At 39.8% G+C, this 25,484-nt stretch overlaps 2 protein-coding genes and 1 long non-coding RNA gene across 3 annotated transcripts; 1 reads left to right on the forward strand and 2 right to left on the reverse strand.

Annotated features, from left to right (window-relative positions):
* Positions 1-581: 581 nt before the first annotated feature.
* tmem144b (transmembrane protein 144b) lies at positions 582-6,649 on the reverse strand. Its single transcript, XM_034093395.2, has 12 exons — positions 6,432-6,649; positions 6,171-6,326; positions 5,928-6,050; positions 5,010-5,109; positions 4,710-4,790; positions 4,486-4,564; positions 4,230-4,309; positions 3,531-3,649; positions 3,056-3,175; positions 1,801-1,898; positions 1,003-1,056; positions 582-794 (listed from the first exon to the last, which is right to left on the reverse strand). Exons 1-12 carry the CDS (start codon positions 6,514-6,516, stop codon positions 708-710), a joined length of 1,182 nt encoding a protein of 393 aa, XP_033949286.1. The 5' UTR covers positions 6,517-6,649; the 3' UTR covers positions 582-707.
* Positions 6,650-8,755: 2,106 nt separating this feature from the next.
* gask1b (golgi associated kinase 1B) lies at positions 8,756-16,862 on the forward strand. The gene is made up of 4 exons (XM_034093055.2): positions 8,756-9,655; positions 11,041-11,258; positions 13,394-13,620; positions 15,610-16,862. The coding sequence occupies exons 1-4, from the start codon at positions 8,767-8,769 to the stop codon at positions 15,815-15,817; spliced, it is 1,542 nt and encodes a 513-aa protein (XP_033948946.1). The 5' UTR covers positions 8,756-8,766; the 3' UTR covers positions 15,818-16,862.
* A 2,026-nt stretch (positions 16,863-18,888) lies between these two features.
* On the reverse strand, positions 18,889-19,709 carry LOC139434570 (uncharacterized). The gene is made up of 3 exons (XR_011643891.1): positions 19,555-19,709; positions 19,105-19,165; positions 18,889-18,982 (listed from the first exon to the last, which is right to left on the reverse strand). It is a non-coding gene; the product is annotated as an uncharacterized lncRNA (long non-coding RNA).
* Positions 19,710-25,484: the final 5,775 nt, after the last annotated feature.

The raw sequence follows: 25,484 nt of genomic DNA on the forward strand, positions 1-25,484 counted from the left end.
TCGTAACACCGATAGTAATAGCATTTGCAACCCAGATAACAATTCAACTTTGAGGTTTTTGCTGGACAAGCACAACGAAATCAGTCAAATAATAAGGGCTCCAGCAGAAATCTTTACTGTTTGAGAGTTGTATTTGCATATTTGTAACATCTACTCACATAGTTTAAGATCGGTAAGACATTCTCCTTCTTGATTTCATTAAGCCCATATAATTATTCAGAGTGGACTCTCATGTCAAATGTGTGTTGTGAACTATATTCTCCCCGGTGCACGATACAAATTAATCAAGAGCCCACTGCTTTAATGTCTCAACACTGCGCACACACACCGAGCTCCATGGGGAGCAGATGGGCATGAGCTGTGGAGAACCACTGGTGTGGACAGAAACATAAAAGACTGCCTATAAACAGAGATATTTTTAAGAGCAACACAGTGATGTCATTATCAAAGATGTTTTAATAGCATGATTTGTGAAGTAAAGGTTTGACAGTATACTCCTCTTTTAACAGCCATGAGGGCATTTCTGCATCGGAAGCTTTCGCCAAATGTTAGCTCGGAGAATTCAAAAAGGACCATTTCCATTTCTTTGTCAACAGACAGCTTTACAGTCATTTAATGGGATTTCAAGCAGTTTTATAAAACCAAGCACATTGTTTGTGATGAATGAATGGCCTTTTCTTGATGTTCTTACACGACGGTCTTCCGCTTTATTCGCTCTTTGAGATGGCGGTCAGCAAGGAGCCGGTCAGCACGACAACGGTCGCCAAGGAGAAGATTAAACAGTTGCCTAAACCCTGAGAGGAAAAATCACATGGAGGGCTTTACTCAAATGTAGGGTTAGGGTGTTTTCCTTGATTTCAAATATTGAAGAAAATACTGAAAGTTGAAAAACTGTTAACCTTCATCTGGAGGAAGTCATGTTCTCCTTGGTAAACTATGCAGTATACTCATACAAGGAGGAATGTAGGGATGATTTACAACCAGATTGATGATAATCCTTACCGTAATCTCTTTGAACACCAAGGATCCCCACATAGCAGCAACCAGACCGTATCCCTGCAGAGTACAACAAGCACAAATTAAAGATTCAAATAATTTACTTTTAATATTTTTGAAGATCTCATATACCTAATGTTTTTAAAAGTATGCCAACAAGTGTAATTGCCTGAGCAAGCAATAACGTCAACATAACAGTAAGGGGGGATACGCAATGCAGGAGCTCATTATGCCACCAGAACAAACAGCAGGTTCTTCCATCTACTGCAACATTAAGTCTGGTTACATTGCCCCCAGAGAAACTGTTTATAACCCGTTAACTTTTGCTAAGGTCATCATTTCAAAACCATCCCCTTTCTTAATGAAACTCATTAAAAAGCCAATTACTAAAGTTAAAGTTGGCAAGTCAAAATAAAGTATGTGGATTGCCAAGGCATTTACCGAGTGGTCATGATCTTCTGGGAAATTAACTTTTCCTTTTAAAATTCTGCAGAATTCTTGCCAAAGCACCACAGGGGCAATATCCCAATCAGAGACAGACATCTAAAAATATATAAACCATGCTCGGCTCGATAACGGCAATTAGATGCATCCATTTGTCATGCAGGTCTGCAGCTGGAGAGTTTAATGAATTTCAGACTATAGAAGGATTCTGACACGTCAAACTTAACTGAAACATCCGCAAGAGTGTTTTTCCTTTCCATCATTGACAGATGTAATTGAAGACTCACTCTTCTACGTCAAGGCAAACTGACAGTATTTCAATTACCCGGCCCATTCAGCTGTCAGGACATGTGTACTTACGGCGGTGACAATAGGATAGGTAACGACAGCACTCAGGTAGTTATTGGCCAGGAACCAGCAGTATGTGGCCGATGCCCACATCAATCCAGAGAACATACCTGACGAGCAGACGGAGACAAGAGTGTACTTTTGTCACGCTGACTCGGATACACTACACAGCACATAGGTCAACAAAACACAAATAACTTTTGCACATAATTAAAAGCAACATTATGCAATGTTCTGCATTTTCTTCGTCAGTTGCAGAGGTGAATTATTTATTATTATAACACAGTTTTCTGTCCGTCAGAAAGGTAGTCGAGGCAAAGCAGCCCAAGGACATCACAAGGGAAAACAGTCAGTTTCCTCCATCATATATTATCCAGTTTCACCAAAATCATTCCAGCGCCAAAAAGCCTTGTGCATCATCCCAGGAGATTATACAACCCCTACACTAATGTGACAGACAGTGCAAGAGTTGGGTGTGCAGAGAGGCAATTACAGAGGCTAGTCTTCATGACTTTGGACTTGAGAATATGTTGTTTTTAACATTTCATACAGCTTGTTTTTAAGTTAAATTGTGCTTGACAAGCAAACTGCATAATTTGTCAAAATGTCAAGCAATATTATTTTATATGTCCTTGTTAATCACTTGCATAGATCCTTCTCTTATCCACCATATCCATCTGCAAAACCTAGTTTTATTAGTAATTGACTTTACAGATTACATGTACTCATAGTTGGCAGGATATTATTTGTAGTTTTCTATTGGATCCTATTAGTTTGAAACTACTAGTATGACAGACACGTTGGGGTTATCAAAGCCTACTTTATCTTAAAAAGGGTGTACAACAACTTTTTATATTTAAATCTACAACAAGCCCATTTCAGGATTTGTATACATTTCTTTTTAATCTCACGAAAAATATCTGGGGAAAAATCACCAATTTTGCTCGTTTTACACGAACTTCCTGCCGTTATTGGCTTCATTATTTGGGTTAACTGTACAGTGTTTTGCTTGTTCTGTACCGTTATTTGTATTCATTGTATGTTCACTGAAATATGTCACGAATCTTAGGTTTACTCAATGAAAGGAAAAGGGGTCTCTAGGATAAAGGTATGGGAACCACTGATTAAAAACACAGAATATCATCAATGCCTTTAGGTTATGGATGAAACATATCAATAAGAGCAAAAAGTAAAATGCCATGATCCTAGGTTTACAGCAGTTGCAACGTTGACTATGCCACGAAACACCCAAGTGATAAAGAGTTACCTGGTAGGATGACTTTGGAGTAGACTCTGGGCCTGTTTTTCATGACAAGACAGTAGATGGCAAAGTACACTGTGCTCGTAGCAAGAATACCAGAGGACACCGAGTGAACATAGTCGAGGTCTGTTGAGAAGACAAGAAATGACAGTTACATTATTCCCTTTTCTTCCCTGTAGGTTTGCAATGAAGACATCAACTGTCCCATGCTTTAAGAGGTGAGTCAGTAGAACCAATATCAAAGTTAGAGCCACTTTAAAGCAGCACAAAAAAGGGAAGGCGTACCATCGCAGTGACTCTCAGGAAGCTGGATATTAAACCTGGTGCGCTGGAGGATCAGGTGTTATTTATAGGATAACGGTGTGATACGGTCTTAAACCCCAGAAGACATTGTAATCTTTTTCCCAGTTAAGATGTATCTATAGTAGCTTGTAAAAAAAAAGGTAAAAGTGAAGGCTGGTATCAAACACTGAACCCCTACCGTAGTCACTGGCTCCGTAGAACATGCTGTCTCGGAATGATGAACGGCTCTTAATGTAGAGGATGGGCGAATAGACGGAGCCGTACAGCAGGCCCGACACAACAGATAGCAGGTAGCCTCTAAAGAAGAGTGACACTCAGAAACTGCATGATGGATTTCAAACCTCCACTGAAACATGTTTTTTGTTTCTTTAATAAAGCAGACCATTTCATAAAACAGACATAACATGGCCTTTTAAAAAAATATATTTCAAAGTGGATACATCATTTCTAGTGTCTATCGCCAATTGTTTTTGTTTTACAATGTTCTGCTGTTTGCATTGAGCCAGTCCCCCTGGCTTGTCGTTTTATTTTGCTGCAACCCACCCACTTTGATGTAAGTGATGCATTAATAGTGAAATGTGTGGGTCATGACTGAATAAAAAGGTGTACTTAAAAAATGTTGCCTGGAAAATAAATGCTTGCCAAGAGACACATCAAGTTACATGTAACACCAAGCCTCCCATCAGCTGTACACATAATACATAAGTCCTCTAGTGAAAGCCTGGGGCTTAGTTAAAAAATATATTTGTTTCCTCCTAAAGGAGCATTTATAGTTATAATGTAATCAATGTTTCATAAAATGTCCCTTGCTTCTGCTTTTAGCTGGCAAGAACAATATGTGCACACAGCTCACTGACGGATAAGGATTTGAGCTCACACGAAACGCCTGGTCTTCAATCCGATGATGTCTATCCAGAATTCGGAGGAACTCGGACAATAGCTGCTCGAATGTATTCTCTGTAGAGGGTGAAAGCATCCTTATATGAAGGCATGGTGTACTTCAAAACACATAAAGCATGTCAAAGTCATCACAACATGGATGGAGTGTCCTTCAGATTCTTAAACTTGATTCCAGAAATGATTTTTTTAAGATAAGACGAGGATAAAAATAAACAGCAAATCAATGCCCTTACCCTCTCAAGAAGTAATGGGATTGATTCAGAGATTGGATGCAGTTCCACGTTCGTTTTCACACAGAAAAAGATAAGGCCACTGTATCAAATCAAAAGAAGTCACATCAGTCATCAGACATCCAAAACATAACTCAATATAAGACAGTGGTGTATTTTGTTCCGTTTGCAGCTATAGAATTATTAAACTGGCAGGAAGGTGGGATACTTCCCCATTTTAAGTTTACCTTAGAAGACACATCCCTGCTCCACAATAGTTTAATATTGGCCTGGAAACCTCCTCTGCAGTAATCCCAAACAAGCCAAACCTGTGAAGCAAAGTCATTTAGATGTTCACTTTCTTCTGAACAAAAAGTCCCTGTGGTGAAATCTATATAACTGGAACCAGCCACTGTCTACAAAACATTTATTTTCCCAGAATGCCCTTCTAATATAAAGTTAACTTCATCTAGAAAATAAAAAAGGAGTCAACAAAAGGAAGGCAATTCATTTCCCATTCCGAGTGGAGGAACATAAATCTGACTCACCGTGAAGTTCCCCAGCCCATCAACAAACTACAAGAGCCCCAAATCAGAGTCCCCATGCCGAGGCCAATCGTTTTCACAATTGGAACAACCATTATATTTCCTGTGGATGGGAAAAAAGTAAGCATCATGCAAGCCACGTACCGGTAGTATCCCTCTTTGTGAAGCTTGTGACACATGTCAACGTATAAACAGAGGAGAATGCAGTGCAAAAGGTTTTAGGCAATCCAAACTTGGAATACATTGGAATATTTGTTTTTAAGTTTTATGCACAACTGAATGGAATGTTTGATCGGTGAAAGGCCAAATAAAATGCCTCTGAATTCATTTGCAAGGCTGTATTTTTAAGCCAGATGTACAGGGACTTAGCCTGGAAACCAAAGGGTCGCCGGTTCAAGTCCCGATCTGGCCAAATATATGGAGGGTTGACTGGTAGCTGGAGAAGAGCCATTTCACTGATGGGCACCGCCAAGTTGTCCTTGAACAAGGCACCATACCCCCGACTACTTTTGGGCGCCAGAACATTGACAGCCCCGTCGCTCTGCTCTACTGTATACCTCTTCATTAGTGCATTTCTATTGGTCCTGTTAGTGCGAGTGTGTGTGTGTGTGTGTGTGTGTGTTCATTTCCAGCTGTATGTCTGTAATAGTAAAATACCACTAGAGTAAAGAACTGCATTTCCCCTTGAGGATAGCAAAAACAAGGAGATCTTAACCACTCCCTACAACCAAAGAACCTGGGTCTATCAGACCCTTACAGTGTGTCATCCCTCACAGCAACAGATTCAATGTCAGCATTTTAAATTGGACTTGTGAAATAAGATGGTCTGTTTCTACATTCATCCACACTTGAAGGTGTCTTGCTCCAGTGATACAAATACATTCAATCTCATGAAAAACGTGACAAATGATTTGCTTTTACCTGTAGCCCAGAGGACACCTCCAAGCATTCCAAAAGGATGGAATTTGGGCGAGTCAAGCATTATGTCTCCAACCAAGGTTACAGCCCATATTGCTGCACTGTATACCCAATGGAAGAACATACCTGTAAACAAAATACTTGTCATATACTGTAGGCATGCAAAAAAACGCTTTTTGATTTTACTAGAAAAAGTCCTTCCCCATACGGAAATATTTAAAAGAAAAGCAAGAACTGAAAGCTTACCATCTCCAGTCTCTATTCTTTTAAGAGGAACATAGTTGCTTCCATACAACAGCACAGCAACCGCATTTGCAGCTAATCCATAGGAAAAACCAGTCATATTGGTCATTTTAACCGTTCCCAAGCTGCCTGCTGTTGCATTTGCACCACCTTCCGTATCTGGAAAAAGTTTAAAGCAAAGCAAAAGACCAAACATTTTTGATTACAGACAACATGCCATCCTCAGGCTCCTTAATAACATTAAATCACAAACAATTCACTCACCTTGGTCAGCATCATTTTCCATACTGTTCACCATCAACAATGTGGTAACAAATATAAGCAAATGGGGGAGTTTTGATTCAAGCATGTCAAAAGTAACGGTTTTTTTCTGTCGTGTTAACCAGCAAGAGACTGTGTGTGTCTGTGTCTGCGTGTGTCTGTGCAGTGAGGAGTAAAGCTCAGCCAGGTGCTGCCAATTACCAATCACTCAATCTAACTCGCAGGCTGACATGGATCCATTCAAGCCTGTATTTAAGGAGATTGGTCCCATTGAGATCATAGATCTTTTTTTCAAGGGAGACCACATGACCACAGGGAGTTAATTACTGCAGGACCGGTGGAGAAAAAGACATCTGAGATATTTTGTTGTCTCATGAGAGCAGTTTTAATGTCATGTTTGTGGCTTTGTTAAAATATAAGATGTGCTGAATCGTAGAAAATGTTTTACTTAAATTATACATGTATTTATTATTTATTGATAAGCCTGTAGCCAGGATTTTAAACGAAACAACAAAAAGATAAATCATATTTCCTTTCTGCTGGAATCACTGTACTGGTTGCAGCATCTTTCATGGATTGAAGTCCTTTCAATCATACATACATAGCCTTACAAAATATTGACCCTTCATTTATCATTGAGTGACTGCCTATCATCTTACAAGCCTACAAGAACACTCAGGTCCTCCACTGCCTTTATTTAATAAGTACCTTAAGTGTGTTATGAGAACATCTGGGAAGGCTGCTTTCTGTGGAACAGAAGCTTCCCTTTAAATCTGAAAACAGCTAAATCCCTTTGATTTAAAAAAATAAATAATACAATAGTCATAACTTTTTTGATTTGACTTTTAATTTGGGTTAGTTTTAGTGATATCATGTATTATTGTAACGCTTCTTATTTATTTTTTGTACCTTGCTTTTGGTCATTTTTGTTCATTGTCAAGGTTTTTCTGTACCTCAACGTGCTCTGTTAAGCATTTTGGGATGCGTGAAAGGTGCTATACAAATAAAGTTATTATTATTAATTAAAAAAAGATCACAATATGTTTGTTCATGTTGGTGGGAAGTAACCAAGTATATTTACCCAAGCACTGTACTTGATTATTATAATCAGCTTTTTATTTACGTAACATTTCAAAGGAAACACAAATCTAGGCTGACATTATACTGTATAGGCCACTCCATTACAATGGTATGATACCTTTAGTTGTTATAGTTAAGGATCCAGATCAATGATACAACATTAACTGACATTATATTATAGGTATCAAAACAAAGATATATCAAGCTAGTTGAGGTGAGGTTGACATTTTCAGCTTCAACATTATTTCTGTCCATTGAAATGTGAATAGATGGTTTCTATTGAAAACATTGTATTTCTACACTGTGGTATGGTACTTTGAGTACAATGTGAGTTCTTCTTCAATATCTGCACATTCAAATCCTCATCTCCTTGTTATTTTAGGAAGACAGCACATCATCAGTTATCTACATCATCTACAATACAAGTCTATATAGGCCACAGCACAATAGCTCTATATTTAGCCGTTTTATTTTCGGCTTCAGGAAATCCTTTTCATGGGCTCCAGGTCCAGCTCCTTCCACAGGAGGATATAGTGGTTTCCTGCTGCTAACTGTTCCACTTTTCACGTGCATATTTTGTTCAATTGTATTGTGTCTCTAAAATGTGAATGTGCGCTCAGCCAATTAAAGATGAAGGAACTGGACCAGCAGGTGTCGCCTAAAACGCGTGTATTCAGGCCGATAATGGATCAATGGTTTTAGTACTATATTTTAAGAATCCCCCTAACTCGAAAGTTTATTTATAAAACATTTGTTCATGAATTACACGTTTGCACAAACTGCTAGGATAGCTCTTGTATTCATATCCAGGGTGAGAATGAATGGGATGATATCCGAAACATACATATGTGATTTTGATGCTACTTTTTATAACCTGGTTATTTTTGGCAGACCATTTCATAGTTATCAATTAACAGATATAGTTTTTGTCCGCGGTAATTCAACTAATTTCCGCAGCATAATGTAGTCTGAGTTAGGCAACACACACTGAATAAATGATATCCAAGTGTCTGTTCTTTGTATTCACCATGTTGGATTATAGCTATATCTGAAGGTAGAAATACGTTAAAAAAAGTTGTTGTGTCCTCATGTTGGGTCAGAGGGTGGTTTCCCAGCCCTGTCCACCCCACGCAGTTGTCTCCATGCATTATGTGACCACAAATCCTCCTTTCCAAGATGAGTTTCGGAAGTTGTGCGCTCCTCCCTGGTTTGAGTTTGTCACAAAAGACACTCAACCATAATAATATCATAAGTTATAATGGGGAAGTTTCGCTTTCACTGGCTGCTCTTCCCTTTCCTAAGACTGAGCAGCAGCTACCGGAGGTGCCCTCTTTCCAACAGGAGTTTAATCATTGCCAGCGTTTGTGTTATTTATTTGTTGTTGGTTGTTTCACAAATTGGATACTCGAAGCAGCACCGGGATATGAGGACTGATAAAGACAAGTACCGACTCACCCGTGGATTGTATACTTTGGATATTAGTGATGCTCAATCAGACAATGTGGATTTTCAGACCGGTGCGAACTCTGTTGTTCCGACACGGTCAAACGTGGTCTACATAACGCTAAAGACTAAGCGACTGAAACCTGCTAATATTCGGGGGACACTCAGACCAAAACTGAGGAAAAAAGTGAAAAGGATTACGGAGGCTAACTCAGCTTTTACGCAGAACAAACGTGGCACTTTGTTGCGGGACGTGGGCCAAATTCAGCGAAACTTTCCACATAAGAATTTCTTGGGAGAAACCAAGGATGTTCATTATAAATTATTGGATATAATCCCTACACATCATACAGATTCACAAGCAGGCTCTCACATTAGTTCTATCCGAATTTACAGTCAGAGGGCACCGCCATGGCTCAGCCCCCAGGACGTGAAAGCCATGCGCTTTCTTGCGGATGCCAACATTTTGCGCATCAAAGAAGTTATTCATGGGAATTATACGTCACTTTTAATATTTGAGGGCGAGATAAGCGTTTCATTGGGCAACCGAAGAGACACACAAGGGAACAATGTGTGTGGAGGGCAGTGTGGAGTGATCAGCAGCCCCGTGGACACCACCGAGGTGTTCGCTTTCCATCTGGACAGGGTGCTGGGGCTCAATCGGACATTACCAGCTGTCAGCAGAAAGTTCAGCTTCTTAAACGGTATGTCAACAGGAGAGGACAACGTTTATTCTATTCTGACCCAATCTGGATAACACTTGGTGTAGAGCACTGTTAAACCCAAGTTAAAGGTGGGGTAGGTACGTTTCAGAAACCGGCTCGAGATACACTTTTTGTTATATTCCATTGAATGCTCTTAACATCCCGATAGCAATGAATATCTTAAGTGCTTTGACAAAAAATCCATAAAAAATGTCATCTGTAGAAGCCGTAATACTGTAAAAAGTACAACCAACCTGATGGCCTACCTGCCTGTCAGCCTTCCATCGGGGCACACATTTATCTCGTCCCCTCATTGGTCATGTGCGCGTTCGTGTGTGTTGTAGGAGGGGCTCTATAAGGAAGTGGCAGATTTTCTCCGGTTGTGTATTTTCAAATTCTAGCGATCTCGAGCCGGTTTCTCAAACTTACCTACCCCACCTTTAAGTCATGTGATTGCTTCATCTAACAATCTAACTTGTCCTTTATGTGTGTCATCTCTAACTATAACCTCAGTCAAAGTTGCATTATTTCTGTGTACGCACCTTTCAGTTCACAACTCAAAACAGAAAAAACACATTTCAAAATCCCCCTGCAGATATGTGTAGGCCTATGTCAATGTGTAATAGATTTATTGTCTGGGGATAAAACTATTTGAAAAACAGACTTATCACACAATCCTTTTAAATGTATGTAGACAGTAAATGTATTGTACAAATTAAATTAAATGTCAGTTAACTCATGTGCTATGAAGTTGAGGTCGAGTGGTGGAACATATGTGTGCTGAAGATCCATGTGCCATGTGCTTGTGTACCACACACTGAAACGTTGGCACTCAGCATGTGGGCCCACTCAGTCAGGACTATTTCCTTAGAGGCCATACTGAAAGCAGCGCCAGTACAGACAAAAAGGTATCCATATATTTGAACCTAAGGCAGGTCAGGGAAGGTATACATTCTAACTTCTGAAACATGTTGAGAATGTCAGCACTGAGCTCTTAGGGGCATATGCATAGCAGGCGACAGCAGTTGTCCAATTTTGTTTATTCTCCACAAGTCTTTGATTCCACCTGTGAATATAACATCTGTGTCCGTCAACAGATCATGTTTCTTAGAGTCTCCACAGTTGGTTGTTTCGTGATTTCAAATGAATGATGTGCAAAAGGAAAGTATATCAGAAAATGTATCCACAGTCCACTTTTGATCTGCTTCATTATACAGGGGAAAATGATGAGGTTTTGCTGTGCAGGTGTTTATGTGTTTACCACCGACAAAGCATTTGCATTGCTCAGTAAGCTTTTCCTCGGTAAAAATAGGCCCACAAAAACTCACTGAGACCAAACAGTTGCTGAAATCTAGCCATATAATCCTTTTATCCTCACTTTGTAGATGGCCTGCCCGGGCCAGTGTTGTTATGGGATGCATCTCTCTACCCAGAAGGCCTTGCTGCAGGCAGGGCCACTGTGAGGATGACATGGGGGGAATACCAGAGTTCCCTGAAACAGAAGTGTTGGCATACAAACATCAGCCCGAAGCCTGACTCCGACTGCTCCACGGTGCATCACTATGAGTGGAGTAAACTGGCTCTGTTTGACTTCTTACTACAGGTAACACAAGCAATGACATTTAAAAAAGACAATAATGACTCAAATATTTGAAAAGTCCACATGATGAATAGCAAAAACATGTTTCCTTCTCTCCTTCTGTTTGCTTTCATGCAGTTGCAGCCTCTCTATGCTTCCAAAAATGTTTCATAAATGACTATTTTTAACCTTTCTTTTCGGCTGAAATTAAGTCTTCTTTCTTATGTGGAAAGCCTGGATCACTGATATTGCATTATTATCACTTATCCTGAGAATTATTTAAAATTCATTGCATGAACATTAAAGAGCAAAACTAGCAGAGTGAGTAATGAAAAAAAATGACTTTCAAATAGATTGAATAACTGTATTACTATTAAGTGTGGCATTGAGGTCAAAGTGCCACTGCTTTGACTATTTATCTTTATTCAAGTTCCTGATGAATTTATTGTGTAATGGTAAAGTTACATTTATACTGTGCAGTTAAGAGGAACAGACTTGACACATAATAAATCTTATGAAAGACGCAAGTCATCTGAAAACAGTTACGGTACATTGGTTTCTTTGATATTGAACAACTCTAACACATTTCACTTAATATATATACTTTCTTATCCTTAAAATACCCTGACAGGCTGCTTACTCCTGAATACAGATGCCAAAGTTAAACTGTGCAACTGAGAAAATGCATCTCTAAAGTTAGTGTACATTTGTCTCAATTGTGTTTCTTTCTTTGAACCATCAAAAAGCTGGTTTGATTTGTACATTACTAAATGACCAAAGGAGAAGTTAAGAAATGCTTAAGCAATTGAAAACAACCATGGCTTTAATAATAACATTAAAAAAATAGTATTTTGAAGTTTAAAAAAAAAAATGTCCGTGCATATTATGCGTGTTTTTCCACCTTTTATAGTTTAACACACGAGACATTAGCCTATATGTTAAAGTATTGGCCTTAAATGCACTTATAATATGCTTCATAGTTATGCTTACAATGCATATGTTCATTAATGCTCCTGTGGATACAGTTCCCAGATAGTCGCAGTTTGGCTTACTCCAATGGCTTACTAATAATGATGATTTAACCTAGATATCATTTAAGATACCAGCTTCCTTTGAGCATAGATAACGACTAAATGGGTCACATCTGGGTGTTGTACGTTTGGACCCCTGCATGTAAAACCAATGGTTAGACCTCTTATACCATTGCTGTGAAGTTCATTTGAATGAATGTGTACCTTTACCACACAATAAGCACAAAGGCGAAAAGGTGGATATGACAAAATATGTTACAAAACAGAAAGGGAGAGAGATGTTTTTTTGAATGCTTCACTGGCTTACTTTGTCTCCCAATAACCAAACAACAAAACAAAAACCCTGTATTTTCATTATCTAAGACAGAAAGTGCTTAGAGTCCATAACAATTGAAAGATGCTGTATATGGGCCTCGAAACATCTATGTTTAGGGGCTTGTTGATTGACAGATAAAGATGTATTGTGGATAATCCCACGGCATGTGTTGGCATACAGTGGATGCTCATTGACTTAACAAGTCCCAAGTGAAACCAATGATTGACATCTGAGATGCTCCATCCTTCATTTTACTTACACTTGGTAGCATCTCCTGAGACTTCTGCCAATCAAATAGTTAAGCAGTTAATGATTGGCAGATGGTTTGAAGCCTCCATTGGGATTATGGCTCACCTGTCCTTGAATAGGAAGCAGGAGTAACGTAGCAGGAAGTGCTGTCTGATCAAAAGTCATTGAGAAAAGCACCACAATAAACAACCTGCTGGATAGCTTTCTGTTTTCTATTAACTTTGTGAGATGATTTAAAATACTAGTAAGGGCATCTTTCGCTGTAAGGTAGATCGAAGTGTCGGTGATTCGATTCCCAGTCCTCAGGCAAGATTTGTTATCCCAAGTTGTTCCTAATTGCACTGCCAACAGTATGTGAGTGTGTGTAAATATTAGTTGCTTCAAGTGGCTCCTTGTATACTGTAGCAGCCTCGTTGTGAATGAGTGAATACTGACTTGTTTATGTGAAACACGCTTTGAGGGCCCGTAGATATTTGAAAAGCGCTATGTGAATACAGTTTAGTAATCCTTTACCATGCAAATATGTTTGTGGCAAGAAGAAGAATGTTATTTTTGTTTATCAGATTCACAACCGTCTTGATAAGAGCTGCTGTGGGTTCAGGCCCAGACAGGAGGATGTGTGTGTGGAGCTGGGCCTCGATGCTGAGTGTGGGAACCAGAAACACATACAGCTGACAAACATCATCCACAGGGGACACGACCCCAGGCACCTGGTGTTCACCGACAACAAAGGCTTCTTCGACCGCAATGAGGACAACCTGGACTTCAGGCTCCTGGAAGGAATCAAAGAGTAAGTTTGGATCACAACAACAGTGATAAATACTGATATTGGTATGATTATTATATAGAAATATATTACATTTCACTCAGAATGTGTCTTAAGATATCAGAAAAAACGTGATAACTTAAATAGCAAAATAACAACTTTTGTCAGATGTATCAATCTTCTATTTCAATTGATAGGTAGTTAATTTACAAATGTTAAAATACTAATAATAATAATCAGATTTGATCATCTGAAAGGAATGTGTTTAATATCTGCCAGGCCTGTTCGGAAACTCAATTTAATATTGTTGGCACAATAATCTGCAAACACAAAGCACAAAGTGAATTGAACAAACACCACAATGATATTTTAAACTTTCAAATTCTGTTTTTAATTTAAAACTGACTCACAGAATCACTGAATCACAAATGGCTCAGCAAAGTAAATATGTATTTTTGGCCTGAATCTGAGGGGGGTTAATAATGTTTTTTCCTTTATGGATCTGTAATTATCTGCTTGAAAACCTAAATGTAAGTAACAGCCGGTCCAACGTCTCCCAGTCATCTTCATAGTCTACATTTGTAAAGCTTCAGTCCCTCTTTTTTGTCATTTTAGCTGTCCAAACATTCATAACATTCATCGGGCGAACTCTTCTTGCAGACAATTATTTAATCCTCCCATAACACAGGAATGCAAGGCACAGATCCATCTCTGTATCAAGTAACAGCACTTTAGCTCATTAACACCAGTCCACCACTCATAGTAAGTACCCTAAACAGGTCAGCTCCAAGCCAGTTGCTGCTTCACATGTTATACGATCTCATTTTCAATCTCTGCAGATACTTCATTTAGGAGTGCAGCCTAATTGCAAGATGTGCGAATAGCATACAAATTCCAGAACTAAGAATCTGTTGCTACTAGCAACACCCACAGGAAGATTGCCAATGTTCAACGACTTTTGATCATTTCCATGCATTTAGAAAAACATGAAGGATGACTGTTTCAATAGATACGTCTGTGTTGGTTTTTAACGTCTCTTTCCAAAACTTTGCAACCACACGCCGCTCGTTGGCGGACATTTGTGGGCACTAGCTAGCTAACATGACTCGTCACTAAAAGTTAGTGTACTTTTGTCTCAATTGTGTTTCTTACTTGAACCATAGAAAAGCTGGTTTGATTTGTACATACTAAAGTACCAAAGGAGAGATAGCAGAAATATCATAACATTATTGAGTAATTAATTCATAACCAACTGCTTAAGCAATTGAAAACAACCATGGCTTTAATAATTATGTGTTTTTCTGCGTTTTATAGTTAAGACACATTAGCTTATAGGTTAAAACATTGGCCATACTATGCTCCTGTGGATACGGCTCCCAGATTGCCATTCGGCAGTAGCAGTTTGGCTTACTCATAATGATGATTTAACCTAGATATAATTTAAGATACAAGCTTCCTTTGAGCAGATAAAGACTGAGGGGTCACATATGTGTGTTGTACGCTAGCTAGCTAATGACTCGTCGCTAGCAATAGGCTGTTCATTTCAAAAATATTCCTCTCCCAAACTCAGGCAAACTCCTGTCCTCAGACTTTATCGGAGACGTGCTTACCTGCTGAATTGCTCTTCACATACAAGCACACCGTAGAGAAGAAAGTTAGGAGTCATAAAGTTGTTCTTATTTTATCAACTGTCTTTTTTCCACGTGTTCTTCCCGCTTATATTGTTTTCTGCACTTTTGCCTCTCGTTAAAGTTGTCTTCTTAACATTGCAACTGGTTTATTTTAAGAAACGAAGATAAAGTTGCACACATTTTCACTACCATGTTGATTTGTATCTTTTATGAGCACGTTTGTATAGGCACTTTGATTCGTAGAAACAGTCTAGCCTACTTAAGCATCACCACAGAACTAATCAGATTATTTTCTGCTCCCAGCCAAGAGAAGCTCTGCCTCTGAGATACCTGGAACTCTAATTTAATTGAACTCTTCCTGACTCACTTTGTGTCTTTCTAGGCTCCCAGAGTCGGCGGTGTCTGTGCTGCAGAGCAAGAGGTTGAGGGAGAAGCTCCTTCAGTCTCTGTTTCTTGATGAGACATACTGGGAGAGCCAGGGAGGCCGGCAGGGCATCGACAAGCTGATCGATGTAATTGAGAGGCGGGCCAAGGTCCTCCTCACCTACATCAACGCACATGGGATCAAAGTCATAACAATGAATGTGTGATGAGGGTCACTTCAGCCTAGTGGCCAAATGAATGTGGCACGTAATAACGACTTGAACCCTGTGACTTCACTGGGTTCAGAGAATATCCTCTTACCAGACACTGAAATGGTTTCCACTTACATTCTTTTAAGTACCTTTGAAAAACACGAGTTCATGTTTGAAATTGATTCTGTATTATCCACTTTAATAGAAGAGCGTAAAACATAATGGTTTCAACCTCAGCAGACCCTTTTTCTCAGGACCATATCAATTTGCCGTTAAATATTGGATTATTTACAATTTTTATCGATATGTTTTGGAAAAATGACCATTGACTCATATCGCTATAGGAATTGTTAGAAATGCAGACTTTTCTTTCCAAATAGCATATGTTGTGTTGTTGATAACTTTTTAACATAAATCCATTCAAGTAATTTGCAGTTAGGAAACCTATCACATTTCTTAACTAAGATAGGCTTCAATTTCCCTAGCCAGCATCCAATATCATCCTAGCGTCTTGTGTTTCACTACCGGTTCTTTTTAAGTCTTTGTTTCCCTCTTACCTGGAGCCAAGAACACTTATGTCATTACGTACACAGCATAGTGCAGTCATAATCTTTGCTCCCCCAGAGGCCTTTCAGGAGGCTAAGTCATTTGCATTGTGTATGAATGAACTGAACTAAATTATATATTATTTTCTTGCAGGAATTGAGATGTTGATTAAGCCTCTTATCGAATAGCTAACAAGCTACAACCCTAATCCAGTAATTCATTGGGGTTTTTCACTGAAGAAAGATTGCCATTTTAATTAGTTATTCAATGTTGTGTACAGTCTTGATGTAAACACAACAACACAGCAACACCCATCATAAAGATTGGACATTGGAAACTTAGCATTGACTATTCTCGGAAGAACTTTAAGAGAAGTCGAATGGTGTTTTTTATATGCACTATTATTTTCCTTTTAAAAACAAAACCATTTTCACTGTATTTATTTATTAATTGTCAAAAATGTTCGAGCTCCAGATGGTCAATGAATGGATTTCTTTGTAATACATTTGCTTTGAATAATAAAATCATTTTTGGAGAAAAACAAGCACACTTTGATTGCCATCCATTATGAGTTTTGGCCTTCCATTTTGTTCAGCTATATTGAATTTTGGCGTTGAATATGGCAGCATGTGATTTCAATTAATGTTTGAATCGTGATATATAAAACATTGACTCCACCATTACAAAGTTAACTTAAAAAATGCATTATGAAATATATGTTCTCACGTCTATGCAGAATGTGTCAAAGCATGGTCAGAAATAGTCTGTGGCTCTGAAATCTGAGCCAGAGCGTGGTGTCTACTTCTCCTGCAATCGTAAACAGCGTGCTTTGGGCTCTCAGAGCTGGAGTCGACGGAGCTTTGTGGGTTATTCTCTCGTGTCCGTGCCGGGCATGTTGTTTTAACATGCCCGGTGTTGTTCTAGCCTTCACAAATGAAAAGCATTTTCCTACTACATTGCATATAGATGAAATGAAGACTGGTCCTTTTTCAGCGAGATACATTACATCTGAAATCCATAACATCTGAATATGCAACCCAGTCTCACGGCATTTCGTGTTCACCAACACGATTTTTAATCTATTGATTCGTGTTCACCAACACGATTTGCCCCTTTTTTTCGTGTTGCACAGCACGATTTTAAAAGCAATGTATTTCTACTGGTAACGTGTTTCGTGCCTGCAGGCTGCAGCACGTCTTTTTCTCCGGTCGGGTCGTGGAAGACCGGAAGCTGTGTGGTTCATAAAAACATGTTCTTACTCAATATCAAGCCGCAGTTATTGCTTTTATTTTAAATCGTATAATTTCGGACTTTTGTTGCCGTCTGTGAGGAAAATAAATGGGGCTCAGAGCCTCAGGATACTGAAATCTGTATTTTTAAATATTTTTTTCCTTCTAATTTGTTATTCTTTTCAAAATAACACACTGTTACTCACCAATAACACACAATTATCCTTGCTTTTATTTATTGGTTTAATTCCATAATCTCGGGCTTTTTTGGTGTCCGTCAGGAACTGAATTTCAAAATAAAAATAACCGGAAACAGACGTAGGCCTATAAGGGACATTTCGAGCATCATTGCGATTGTCAACATTTCTGAGTTTAGGATGGCCGAAGACACTACACTACCCATAATCCCCAGCTATCGTTTAGGACTACAGTTCCCGCAGCGCCATATAGATAGAAGAGTTACGACACCGGAAGTCCAAAAACGGTTATCGTCACGTGGTTCATGTAGACGAGGATCGTTCCCCGGAAGTTCATGGCGGGCAATGTGAATGCATTGATAACAGGAGATAGAACTACGATTTTTGTTAATAATTAGTGAATAAAGGTTTTGATTTGCAATATTTATACAACAAATCGATATGTGTATGTATTTACATCAATATGTTTTAAAAAATAAAATCGAATTTGCTAATATTAAGTGATAATATTAGGATTAGTTTACATGTTACTAACAGTGCCTTGTTAAAGAGCCTGTTGCTGTTTATTTATAGCTTTGAATTCTTTCAAACCAATATTATCTTCTTAAACTTGTATGGTAGTCAGGAGCATCACTTTCTAATGTTTATTGATACATTTAGAGGGAGGGGATCTAAAGTAATGCTTTAAAATTCAGATTGGATTCATTTCTACCATTTTCTTAAATTCATGGTAGTTTCAGTAATCCCCATGGTAACTGAGGACACAAGTTATCTAAATGACTAATGTCGTCTTTATGGCTTTCAGAAAGGACAGGAGACCGACAGGTGACTATCAAAGGACTAGCAGCAGCAGCAGGACTAGCAGCATATGATGATGTTAAATGTGTTGTTTTAGGAACATCCATTGCAAATACATGGAATTCAATAAACATTGAATAGCATATCATGCAGTTTGTCGGTGCCTTTTCCTCCGTGTTGTCCTGGTTTGCTGTGCTGCCAGCAACAAAATATGTGATGTAATTATATACAAACACTGCATTTGCACTTTTTCACAAAACGAAAACCACACCATTGGGAAAGCTTAATGTTTTGTTTAATACAAAAAAACAGGGAAAGGCTTGAAAAACACAGAGTTGAGACTCAGGGTGCAGGGTGAGGGTCTCAGTGCAGGTATTCAGGCTCCATTGAATCCCCCTCTGGTTCTTGTGCTGAAAGAGGGAGTAACAGACAAGAGAAAGGGTTATACACACACACAGCACACCTATTGGATGGGAAATTGCCTTGGGGAGATAAGGTGTTTACTTATATAAAACAGTAGTATTAAACTTACCTAGTGTTTTCACTCTCACTTAAGTCCCTCTCCCTTTGCCATCAATCCAAAATCAGCTGAGCTTCAACATTATACAGACAGGTAATAATCAACATAATCACAAGGACACAATATGGCTCTGCTAAAAACACTCACTCTTACACGCACCAAAGTTATATTTATCTAATATTTAACTCCCTCCACCCCCGCATACAATCCCGTTTAGAAGCCCCTCTTCTCTAATTCAACATGTTGGACGAAATGACATTAAGAGAACGGAATTTACAATTAAAAGGCTGTTCAACGTGTGTTGCTCACTTGCTTCGGTATGCTAGCTTAATCTGTTATCTGTAAACGTTCCCTAAATCTACTAATTTAGGGATAGTCCACTGACATCCTTTAATACACATGTTCATTTGAATCAGATGTACTGATAATATCCGCAATATAAATCTTTAAACTTCTTCTTACCTTTAAAAGTCCGTCACGAACGGTGTATTATGCTGCAACTCCACAGCTCTGCCAGCCTTGGCGCTAACTTCCGGGGAACGATTGAGAGGCTCCACGATCCGCCATTGCTGTAAAAAAGTGGTCCATTGGAGTGAACGGAGATGTCGTAACTCTTCTATTAAATAGCTCTGAGTCCCCGTAAGGTTACGCAGAGCGTCAAACAGCTGTGTGAAATGGAACGAAACCACGCCAGTCTATCCAAAACTGGAATCGAACGCCCCCCCAGAACTACACATGCTGGCTATTGTGTTTCGCAAAATGTTCTATGAGACGTCTCTACTGAATGGTTTCGTGTTTCCCACAATTAGAAGTTGCCATTATTAAACACATTGGTGTTATCAAATGTAAAACATATAATTAATAAATGGGTGAAAATCACTTGTGTCCATAATGTGCAGCATTATATTTAGGCCGTATACCCACATGACAGCTCATTGCTACTTTGTAATTCTACTCCACTACAATTCAGAGGTTAACCTGGTATTTTTACTCCACTGCATTTATTTGAGTTACTTTGCAGATTCTGATTAATTATGTGAAATATAAACAACCCTTAAATCAGACTTTAGTTACACCTGAGTAAAATTCAGGTACGGTGATTGTCAAGTGCCAACAACCAGGAGAGATATTTGATAGTTGGTGCTTGAGAAGACTAAACATGTATCTGCAATTGACATGAATGGAAACAAGTAATAAAGTATATTCATTACTCGTTATTCTCTACTAATAGTTAATTAAAGACTGTATATTATGGCTATTTTGCACATCCCTTTCAAGATTTTCAAAGGTTTATTGACATATCATTTACACAACTACGGTGTAGTTATGCAATGAATGAAACACTTGGGTCACAGCCGGTTCCTCAACAGTGCATTACAAGACATCTATCAATATGTGTGTACCACCACCATTAAACTGTCATATTCTGCACATTTCTTATTCTATCTACATACATAAGAGTATAATTCATATGTATAATATCAGTTAAAATAAGTGCTTCAACATATAACATTGCAGGAAAGCAATATATTAGACGTTAAGTACTTTGTCAGGCTTAATATTTAATATTTAATGTTTAAATAAAGGTTTTTCTGTTTTGCACCCCCTCCTATTAATATCTGTGTACATCCTGCACTAAACTGTTTTATTGTAGAGATCACTTATAGTATCTTCTTGATTTTTTATATTCTATATTTCTATATTTATACTTTCCCCCTATGAAAGTAGTACTCTTAATATTTTTGTAATCAAATATTCACATAAAAACAATAATTCAATAACGTGCTTTAACCACTAGGAGGTGCACACAAGGTGCACACAGCCATAATAACTTTGTATTATTAGTGTGTATGTACAACATCTGAAGATGTATAGTTTTATGCATGCTTTCACATCATTTTACAGCATATTGCTATACTATTTCAGACTCAGTATTTACATTCTTACATTCAAAGAAAATCAGTAATATCTTTGAAAACTACAGTCCTTTTCTATCAGCTGTGCACCGTTATGGTGTAAATATAACCTATCTATGAATTAGATCAAATGTAAAAGTCAGCCGAATTAGTGTTGATACTGCAAGGAGACGTATTGTGTGAAGAGAAATTGAAGATGTTGTTTAATTGTTGATATATTTATGATCCATGTCAAGTATTCAGTTTCGGCGCCATTTCTTCCAGTTTTTCCAAAGGTCTCCTCATCAGGGCTCTCTAAATAAAGAACTACGGCAGATCTGTAATATGTAATGCAGCCGAACCGTGTATTACAATGCCGTTATGTGATGACTTTCAAAGAGAAAAGCAAGAGCACTCGGAATTAAGTATTATTTTATACTTTTAAAATGTTTTCCGGATTTCATATAATATAAACACCAAATCCCAGCATGCATTGCGGCTAACACATCCAATCAGCGAGCTTAAAACCATAGCTGAGGATCTTGGGTAATCGCACGAAATGCCTACGTCTGTTTCCGGTTATATTTATTTTTGAAATTCAGTTCCTGACGGACGCCAAAAAAGCCCGAGATTATGGAATTAAACCAATAAATAAAAGCAAGGATAATTGTGTGTTATTGGTGAGTAAATAACAGTGTGTTATTTTGAAAAGAACAACAAATTAGAAGGAAAAAAAGATTTAAAAAATACAGATTTCAGTATCCTGAGGCTCTGAGCCCCATTTATTTTCCTCACAGACGGCAACAAAAGTCCGAAATTATACGATTTAAAATAAAAGCAATAACTGTGGCTTGATATTGAGTAAGAACATGTTTTTATGAACCACACAGCTTCCGGTCTTCCACGACCCGACCGGAGAAAAAGACGTGCTGCAGCCTGCAGGCACGAAACACGTTACCAGTAGAAATATATTGCTTTTAAAATCGTGCTGTGCGACACGAAAAAAAGGGGCAAATCGTGTTGGTGAACACGAATCAATAGATTAAAAATCGTGTTGGTGAACACGAAATGCCGTGAGACTGGGTTGGAATATATGGAAGTCTCTCCCCATTTATGGAGAAGCAGCTGCTTTTCAGACTACTGCAAAGATGGCAGTCCAAAACCGAAAGCTATTCAGTTTTATATGATTGGCATTTCTGCCATCTTAGCATGAAAATGACTCAATCAATATTCAAAATAAATGATATGTTGCACTTCATACAATAGTCAATTACTTGTTGCAGCTCATTGTGTTACAGTATATTGAGGGTAGAAGGCATCTGTGGGATGTGGGTTAGTGAAAGTCAGAATCTTTACTGAAGAACAGCACAAAAACATAGTTTGAATATACTTATTTGCTTCCTTGCAGCGAGTTCGATGATAAGATTGATGTCCCCCTTATCTCTGTATGTTTAATATAGAGATGTCAGGAAGCTACTAGCTTTTGTAGAATAGACAAAATGCTATCCTCTTGTGCAGGGAGTATAATAACGATGTGCTACAGTATGCTCATTATCAGCTACATACAGAACACTTTGGATTCACCCTGCTTATTCTGTAAAGTGCTATAGGTTTAATTAATCCCATTGAAAATAAATAAACGGCACTTGATCTTGAACAAACAAATGAACAGTTAAATATAAATTGAAAGTTTGAAGCAAAACATTTGTTATCTTGAGGCGTATGTGCCTTTTGGGAAAATGCAGTTTTTGCAAATCCTACTGTATGTCCTCAGGTATGTCATTAAAATGTAAATACCCTGAAGAGACACTTCTGTTAAGCAGGGTTTAGCTTCAGCTCCGTGAGACATAAGCTGGTAATTTGGATAATAATTTGTACTAACGTTTTCAAAACAACTTCACAAGGTTTAGCTTCAGGAATGGTTTTTAAACATATATATTAATATTTGTCCAACACTCTCTTACACTCTCTGCTTTTCTTTTGTTCTCTTTCACACCAACAATTTAACACATTTTGTATTCGTGTTTCTTGAGAGTGTATCACTTGCGAAAATATTTAGATTTTCAGACTACATGATGAGAATAGTTTGAGACAGTTCATGTTAGCTGCGGCTTGGTCAGACTCCAAACATCATCCAAACAGAGGAGTACTTTATTCTCGTGACCTCAACTGGGTGCTGATAATCACTCTGGTTTACCATGATGTCACTTTTCCCATTCCCTGCCCTCCATAGTTTGCCACTGACCTCCATGAACCCTGTCTAAACACATGTGCCATGTAGCAGTACTGGTCAGAGTAATATATATATGTTGACATTTATTCACCCAGGCTCTGAACTTGTGCAGAACTTGAGACACGGGCAATATCTTGATATGTCACTTCACATAAAACAGCAAGTAAAGACTCTACCTGCTTTTGCAAAAGTGACAAGTTTAAAAACGACATTGGTGTTAATATGTATCTGTTTAAATACACAGGGGGATTGCTCCTTTGTCACTTTTCAATTTTTTATAAACAAGCTTTATGAGTGTAAAACTATAGGTTACTTACGTAACCCCATTCCTCAGAGTAACATGAAGTGAGATGTCTCACTATGGGATGCGCCTCATCGCGGAGCAAACATAAGCATCAATCTCATTACGCCAATCCTGATTGGCTGGTGATCTTGACGTCAGCGTCAGGGAAATCACCCCCTATAAGTAGCTTGCGCCACGACGCATGCGTCATTCAAAATAAGCACCTCTTCTCGCTTCACCATAGCAAGGAGGGCCGTCTGGTGAGACATCTCACTTCATGTTACTCTGAGGCCTGGGGTTACGTAAGTAACCTATAGTTCTCATTCATAACACTCCGTTCGATGTCTCACTATGGGAAATTGTAGCTCCCGTATTGCCAGACGAGCTTATCTCGAAAATCACCGATCAACCAGAATTTCACAGGTAGAGTCCCGACTCAACAAGGTGCCCAGCACTGCTCGGGCCACGCTTGGAGCAGAGACGTCTAGCCTGTAAAAGTGGACAAAAGTGAGCGGCGAGGACCAGCTCGCCGCTAAGCGTCTGCTTGGCGGCAGAAGCGTTGAAGCGGCAACGCACGCCGCCGTGTGTAGGGGCCGTTAGAGCCAGCTGAGATGTCACGCTTACGGCTCCAGCCGGCACTGCGCATGCGCGTGACGGTGGTGCCTTTACAGACCCGTCAGTAATCCGCCTTTTGAGAGATGCCGTAGCTGCTCTCAGAAGGGGAACAATTGATGGGCTGTTTATTGGTTTCATTGATTTTCTTTTCATTTTTTTGAGCTGCGCCCTCGGCCTGAGGCCTGGATGCGTCAGCGGCAAATGTTTTATGACAGAGGAATCAATCAATGTGTGACATGTGTTTGTGTGGACTTGAGGATGGTGTTTAGGCATCTCTCCAGGCGGCGGGAACACATTCACGGAGGGGAGAAGGAGGGGCTGTCACGCCGATCGCTTCTTCTTCCTCGACTGCTGGCCGAAATTCTGGGTTGGCTGAGCCTGAGCTGCAGCCGGAACCGGAGAGTTTCTCGGCCAACTTGCCCTTGTCTCCAGCCTGGGCTGGGGACTCGGGGCGGGCTGCGACCTCTGTTGTCCGGTGCTTTAAACCGAGCAGAGTTCGCATGGGTGAAGGACTGCTGCTGCGAAGGCAGCGGCTGGACCCTTCGAGGGAGGCAGAGGTGGAGTGCCTCGTCCTCCTTCTTCTTCGTCTCACACCTCCTTTGCATGGAGGCGAGAGCGGAGCCGATGGGCATATCCAGCACATCTTCCTTTTCTCGGTCAGGGAGGTTGGTGAGGTTGAGCCATCTCGCTCTTTCCTGCACGACCATGATCCCCATTACCTTGCCCGTGGCCTGGACGGCGCAGCGCTGGACACGGAGGCAAATGTCCGTGTGCCATCTCGTCCAGAGTGGCTGCTCCCGGGCTACCCGACAGGTCCTCGCAGAGCTCCGCTTGTTAGGCGGTTAGCAGCGAGGACACGTTCAGGGCCCTGGCGGACAGCGCTGCAGCTTTATAGGACTTTTCAGTCATTGTAGACTGAAAGCGGTCCGCCTTTGCTGGCAGCGTGGGGTTCCTGCTTGGTGACGGGCCCACCTTTGGTAGAAGGTGGGCCGCTACCAGCGGTTCCATGGGCGGCATGCAGAGCAGGCCGAGCTTCTCTATTCCGTCGCAGTCCAGGGAAGAGGCACCCTGGATTGGGACCTTGTTGCTGAAGGGCCGGTCTCTCCACGAGACCGACACTTCATCCAACATTTCTGGGAAGACCGGAAGGAGTTGTCTCCTTTTGCCCGCTGTTTGGGGAAGATGCTTCCCCTCGTAGCGGGACCTGGAGGTCTCCTTGGCCATTTCAGGCCGCAGCGCGTTTGCACACGCCCTGCAGGTCCATGCTCAGACCGGGCGAAGCTGGTGTGCTGTCACCCGGGAGAGCAACACACTCTCACTCCCTAAGCGTCCAATAGCGACGTTTGGTCAGTGTCCGTGGCGTCCA

The sequence above is a fragment of the Pseudochaenichthys georgianus genome, chromosome 10 (assembly GCF_902827115.2).
Source record: "Pseudochaenichthys georgianus chromosome 10, fPseGeo1.2, whole genome shotgun sequence".
In the NCBI taxonomy this organism is placed as follows: domain Eukaryota; kingdom Metazoa; phylum Chordata; class Actinopteri; order Perciformes; family Channichthyidae; genus Pseudochaenichthys; species Pseudochaenichthys georgianus.

What these genes read in the sequence shown, in the direction of transcription:
- gask1b (XM_034093055.2), top strand. Translation starts at nt 8,767, where the DNA reads ATGGGGAAGTTTCGCTTTCACTGGCTGCTCTTCCCTTTCCTAAGACTG. An exon ending in AAAGTTCAGCTTCTTAAACG is followed by an intron (nt 9,656 to 11,040) that starts GTATGTCAACAG and finishes CTCACTTTGTAG; the next exon opens with ATGGCCTGCCCGGGCCAGTG. An exon ending in CTCCTGGAAGGAATCAAAGA is followed by an intron (nt 13,621 to 15,609) that starts GTAAGTTTGGAT and finishes GTGTCTTTCTAG; the next exon opens with GCTCCCAGAGTCGGCGGTGT.
- tmem144b (XM_034093395.2), bottom strand. Translation starts at nt 6,516, where the DNA reads ATGCTTGAATCAAAACTCCCCCATTTGCTTATATTTGTTACCACATTG. An exon ending in AGGTGTCCTCTGGGCTACAG is followed by an intron (nt 5,110 to 5,927) that starts GTAAAAGCAAAT and finishes TCCCATCCACAG; the next exon opens with GAAATATAATGGTTGTTCCA. An exon ending in TCCCATTACTTCTTGAGAGG is followed by an intron (nt 4,310 to 4,485) that starts GTAAGGGCATTG and finishes CACCCTCTACAG; the next exon opens with AGAATACATTCGAGCAGCTA.